Raw genomic sequence first — 6224 nt, 5'->3', positions numbered from 1 at the left:
TCGGGGTTCCCCTGAGCTCTGCCTAATGTTTGGCTGTGGATCTCTGCATCTGCTCCCGTAAGTTGCTGGATGAAGCCTCTCTGTTTCTTCTTCTGGGACACAGTTAGTGGCAAAGCTTTGGAAAGACCCTGGACTCCATCCACTGGTGTTTCTCAGAAAATCCTGCAATTCAGGCACAGAATCAACACCTATGATGAGTCTGTGCTGAGCGCCCTATAGAAGCCCAGGTCCCGAGTTCGTACACGTACACACACACACACACATTTTCCCTCACCTTTCTCTCCCCATTTTCTTTCATCCCAGTCTGCCATGTCCTCTTTTCATGTGTTACAATGATCTAAGTGAGAGAGAATTGCATCAGAATAGAAACACCACCCAAATACACATACACACACACACACACACACACACACACACACACACACACACACACATATCTTTCCTAATTTTACATTTCAGTGATATCAAAACCACAGCCAATTCAAAGTAGAAATTTAATTCAAATAAAGATCAAACAAAATGGGTGTTTACATTTATCTAAATATTTGGTCCACTAATGAATATTATTATTTTTCTTACCATTATGCATTTATTTTAGATATTCAAAAACTGTGCTTTTAATTTCCCCATGAATAAAAAGAAAAAAGAGAAACAATGTTTAGCTCCCACCCCACCCCAAGGCGGCTCATTGTGTGGGGCAAAGGGTGCATCTCTCCTCCCGTGTCTGGGGTCACAACAGCAAGCAGAATCAGTGGCTTGCGGTATACACTGATCCGCTGCTGTGGGCCCTGTGGCCTCCAAAACGAAGCACATTTGAACAGCCACTGAGAAGATTGATGCATTGGGTTTCTGAAAATCACAAAGCTTTCTTTAGGTTAAGCACTCCATTGCTTTGATGGCTCTTACGAGTCTGTTTCCATCAGAAGCCTGCCTAGATAACATCCACCACTTAACTCTTCTGTTAGCATATTAACATGAGAACATGTGATTCAAAGCAATACTAGCTAAGAGATTCTAGAAAATGTTAAGTTTCAAACCAGTCAACTATAGAACTACTTACTAAATATTATGTAACAATGTGATTTATTGTACTTTTGTTTTTTGTATAGAGGAACTCATCTAGTGTAGGCGTTATGTCATCAAGACTGGCCTTGAACTCTTGATCCTTGTACTTCCACTTCCCATGTGCTGGGATTACAGGCATGTGCCAGCACACCTGTCCCATACATTGGTTTTGAAGGCATTACATATATTTGTGTGTATTGAAAATAAATCAAATATTCAAATATTCCAAATCTGGCTGAAAATAATATCCTCAGTGATTATACAAAGATGATTGAGTCTGACATGTCACCATTGTACCGTATACAGCAGAAGTGAGCTGAGTTACTGGTTATCAATCAGATTCAGATGGGCGCCAAGGTGGATTTTGTATGAAGGATTTCATAATGCAATAGAAAAGTCACCACAAACAACTCTGTGATGTGAATTTTCCTATTGATTCTACTATAATATACAACCCAAATACACAGGATTAGTAGCTAGAGGCACAAGTATCTAAACAGGCAAGCATCCAAAAGTTTTTGAAGAGAGGCAATCTAAAACAGCCTGCCATGAAATCAAGAACAGAAAAAATACTCTTGAATGATTTTGTGTGTGTGTGTGTGTGTGTGTGTGTGTGTGTGTGTGTGTGTGTGTGTGTGTGTGTTGCCTGCACATTCATGGTCACATGGCACTTGAGTGAATTTACAATTTGTCCTGATTTGAATAAAAGGAACACACACACCTTTTACGTATTTAACCATTCCTGGCCATTTATTCTCTTTCCCCAAAAATGCAGGCATTAAACTCTAGTTTTTTCGAGGGAAATGTTCCCCCTGTAACACTGAGTTGTATGAGGTGTGTCTGGACACCAAGCATGTGCTTGGACTCTTGCACAAGGGGTCCTCTTGCTTATAGACGCCCCTCCCTCGGCTGCTCTTCCTGCTGTCACCCAGCCTCACGGGCTGCAGCATCTAGGTTGACGTCCTACACGGTGACACAGCTTCAATTTTTTTTTGTGGTGACTATAATCATCAAGCCACGTACTTATTGTGGCTGTGACAATCACAGCTCTCAGGGAGCCCCTCCGTTCTTAAGACATCAGTAATTTTGTGCAATTTCTCTCTGGCCAAGGTATGTTCACAGGGGAAACTGAAATGTCTGAGAGACACATGGACTAACAGCACTGACAGACGGGCAGCTCTGGAGGCCGTAAGGACATGGAACCCACGCAGCCATTTTTCTGTGTGGTTCTAGAAAAATGACATTGACAATATTACTCAGAGCAGAGCTTACAATAGTGATGGTTCTGTAAGCCTGGCTGAAACCTGATTGTGTGTATGGCCAACATGTCATTAAATGGTGCTGTCTGACTTGTCTGTGAGGGACATTTGGAAGGAAAAAGAGGCTAGTGCATGCTTTCCCCGAAAGTGACGGGGACACCAGAATTCAGATGTGGACGTATGTTCAGAACTCTTAAATCCTGATTTGATTACTTCTACTCTACACAATTAATCCACTGAAAAAAATGTAAAAACCAAATGACTGTATTTTTTGAAGTCCCTGCTTCCCCATCACTGCAGATATAACTAACACACTTGGGCATGAGAAGGAGCAGGCTCTTAAGCAGTGACACAAGCCAATAGCAAATCCTGCCTCAGAATCAGCTGCTGCTGATGCCCTTGACAGGTGGGTTAAATAAATACTGTGAATTATAGGCTGATGTTCTTCTACAGACATACATTCCATTCGCTATCAACGTTGCTACATGTCTGTCGCCAGAACAGGTATTCTCTCCATCTTCTACACTCACTTCTTCAATATATAATTCCATTTTAGGGGGCGGGGGATCTGAATTTGAGTGTTCACCTCTGACCAGGGCCTCTGAAGAAATCCTTTTATACTGAGAGATGCTTGTTCAGCCGCCAGAACAAAGAGAAAGATGGGTCATGAATGTCTGTGTGGTTTGGTATCGGGCCCACCCTCCCACGTGCACAGCGGCCATAGCTTTTTCGAGGAACCCTGGTGAGGAGCAGCTCTGGGGCTTCCCAGAGGCCGGCCGGGGTCAGACGTTGCTCTGCTGTAGCAGGAGACTCCTGAGCTCACGCTCCCTCTGATCCTCCTGCCTGTACTGCTCTTCCAGCTTTTGCTTTTCAGAATCTGCACAGTAGAAGGTGCAATCCGGGCTCTTCCGGATCTGCTCAAACTGACTGAAATCAGCCACGTACTTTCCGTTTTTGGAGAGAGAAACCACGGGCACAAACTCAAAGCCCCAGTAGATCTCCTCTGGGATGTAGGACGTTCGGCTTTGGCAGACGGCACTGGTGGACTCCACAGTGGCGTTGAGAAGCACTACCAGCTCGAACTCCTTTTCCTTTAGGTTCTGGGGCGTGAGGTCCCGCAGGGGGCTGGTCTCGTCCAGCACGTGGTAGAAGGTCATGGGCAGAATGAGAAAAGGGCTCTCGGAAGAGGAGTCCACGTGGAACTTGACGGTGGCCTGGTTGAGAAGGATGCGCTCCCCCTCTTTGGTGACGTGTGTCTGCAGTAGTTTTCCCAAGAGCTGGCACTGGATCAAGAGACTTTTCCTCATGTTGGCCACCTGGATGACCAAGCACAGCTTCCCGTTCTGCTTGCTGATGACGGCACAGTGGCTGAACTTGATGGTCTCGGCTCGCTTTTTGGGTCTTGCGATTTTGGCCAAGAAGGTCCCCGTGATGAAGATCTCGATCAATGTGGTGATGACCAGTTGGGCAACCAAGAGGAAGATGGCATGAGGACACTCCTCTGTGATGGAACGGACCCCATAGCCAATGGTTGTCTGGGATTCCAGGGAAAAGAGGAAGGCTCCTGTGAGAGAATCCACCTTCATGATGCAGGGTGTGTGATTAGAATTGGACTCCCCAAGTTCTAAGTCACCGTGAATAAAGGCTATGGCATAGTAGACCACTCCAAACAGAAACCAGGTCATCACGAAGGTGGCAGCGAACAGGGTGAGTTTGTATCGCCACTTCATGTCAATGACCGTTGTCCACAGGTCCTGAAGGTACAGCAAATAGATGCCATCTACTTTGTCAATTCTCACATTGCTGTGTCCACTCTTAGACATGACGCGAGGTCTGTGGGCCTTGAGTCCAACTCCATTGGTATGTTTCACCAGTGGGGAACTGGACATGCCAATGTGAATGGCATCCATTTTCAGGCTCCTTGGACCACCTAAAGAAATGACAAAGATGTATCTTACAACTTTTTTTTTTGGTGGGACTTTCAGAAAGTAGAAAAGACAATCCTTTGATTACATTTTGCCTGTGACCTTCTACCACATGCAATAATTATACTCTATTGCCATGTGTAATAAGGTTGAATACTCAGTTGTCCCTTGGTATCTGTGTCAGTTTTAATTGTCAATTCAACACAATCTAAAATCACATGGGAAGAGAGTTTCAATGAGGGATTATCTAGATCAAATTGGCCTGTGGGTATGTCTGTGGGTATGATTTTTATGATTTTCTTAATTGAGGTGGGAAGACTCACCCACTGTAAGTGGCACCATTCTTAGGCAGGGGATCCTGAACTGTAGAAGAGTATAGAAAGTGAGCTAAGCAACCATGTACTCCCTGCTCCCTTCCTCCAGTATGGACTCAATGTGACCAGCTGTATCAAACTCCCGTCCCTGTGACTTCCCCTCAATTATGAACTGTAATCTGGAATTTTGAGTGAAAATAAACCCTTTCTCCACTTGTTGATATATGTGTGATGAGGAGTTGTGCTGACTGAGGCCAGAAGAAGGAATCAGATCCCCCAGAGCTGCAAGAGTTACATGTGATTATGATTGCCTGGATTGCCGGACTTGGGTGCTGGGAACTGAAGTCCAGTCCTCTGCAAGAGCAGCAAGCTGTCTTCACTGCTGAACCATCTCTCCAGAGTCCCCCCTAAGTTACTTTTTGTCAGGATATTTTCATATAGCATCAGGAAGCAAGGTTAAGACAGTTTCCAGGGACCCCTTGTTTCTAGGACACCCCCTACCCTGTGGATACAAAACTCTGCTGTGGATTGTGATTCCTTTATGTAAATGACAAAGAATCTGCATGTCATCTGTGCATCTCATTCCCAGTACATTAAACCTTCTCTAGATGATTTATAAAACTTAATATGATGTGCATAATGCATAGAGAAGCAGCTACTGTGCTGTCCGCTTGAACAAAGTCTGCATGTGCCCAGTCCAGGTGCAACTGTCCCCAGTATCTCAACCCTCAGTCGTTCAGACCTACAGCAGGTAAAAGGAAAGGCAAGTGTGGATAGAAGTAAGAAAGTGGAACTGTGAAGGCAAGACTACCTGACTTGTGCCAACGTGGTGAGAGCAGCTGAGTAAGGGACTGAGGCTTTGTGGGAGAGCTAGCGTGAGGGAGACACTGATTCTGCAGCTGAGGTCTCTAGACCTCAACTCTTTAATTTTTAAGTGGGAGCAAGTCCTTAATGCTTGCGTGCATTTTTAGCCCACTCTCAGAACCAGCTTCGGTCCTTGTTTACTTTTTGTTGCTTAGTGATAAAACACTGATGGAATGCAACTTTTGGAGGAAAGCGTTTAGTTTATCTTACAGGTTACAAGTCAGAGGGGAGTCGGAGCAGAAACTCAAGACAAGAGCTGAAGCAGAAACCATGGAGGAACTCTGTTTACCGGCTTGCTTCCTCTGTCTTGCTTGGCTACCTTTCTTACACAGCCCAGACCCACCTGCCTAGGGGATGACACTGCCCACAGTGGGCTTGTACCCCCAACATCAATCAATAAAATACTCCATAGATGTACCTACAGGTTAGTCTGGTGGAGGCAATTTCTCAGTTGAGATTGCTCTCCTCCAGGTGATTGTATTTGTGTGAAATGGACAAGAACTATGGCAGTCCTACTTTACATCACAAGGTTTTGTGGTGGTTAGGTCAGCATTGAAACAAAGCCATATTCTAAAAACAAAAGAGTTACTTCTCTCTTGACTGTACAAAAGGCTATGCAAATATCTTACAAAATGTTACCAGCTTTTATTTGTCGTCAACTTTAATGGTTTACCATGATAATATTTAAAACTTATGTGACCAGATCCAGAACTGGTCAAATGTTACATATGTTAGATCAACCACCTATAAAATAGTTTTGGTATAGCAATAGAGAATATTATTGCAAACCTGCAGAG

At 44.4% G+C, this 6224-nt stretch overlaps 1 protein-coding gene across 12 annotated transcripts in view; it reads right to left on the bottom strand.

Moving 5' to 3' along the window:
• Window positions 1-1661: 1661 nt before the first annotated feature.
• The window catches only part of Kcnj15 (potassium inwardly rectifying channel subfamily J member 15), a 42225-nt gene continuing 37662 nt past the window's right edge, over window positions 1662-6224 (bottom strand). For 6 of the 12 annotated variants that reach the window (XM_076549276.1, XM_076549274.1, XM_076549279.1 and 3 more), the window contains 2 exons: window positions 4573-4612; window positions 1662-4254 (listed from right to left, as the gene is read on the bottom strand). In XM_076549276.1, the coding sequence (XP_076405391.1) occupies window positions 3107-4254; window positions 4573-4591 (1167 nt within the window). In that variant the 5' untranslated portion in view covers window positions 4592-4612 and the 3' untranslated portion in view covers window positions 1662-3106. The remainder of the gene's footprint in view (window positions 4255-4572; window positions 4613-6224) is intronic. The other 6 variants (XM_042259602.2, XM_015999864.3, XM_076549283.1 and 3 more) reach the window with 1 other exon arrangement.

The sequence above is a fragment of the Peromyscus maniculatus genome, chromosome 12, assembly GCF_049852395.1.
Source record: "Peromyscus maniculatus bairdii isolate BWxNUB_F1_BW_parent chromosome 12, HU_Pman_BW_mat_3.1, whole genome shotgun sequence".
In the NCBI taxonomy this organism is placed as follows: Eukaryota; Metazoa; Chordata; class Mammalia; order Rodentia; family Cricetidae; genus Peromyscus; species Peromyscus maniculatus.
Note: the sequence above shows the minus strand (reverse complement) of the source record. Positions and strands in the feature narration are given on the sequence as shown.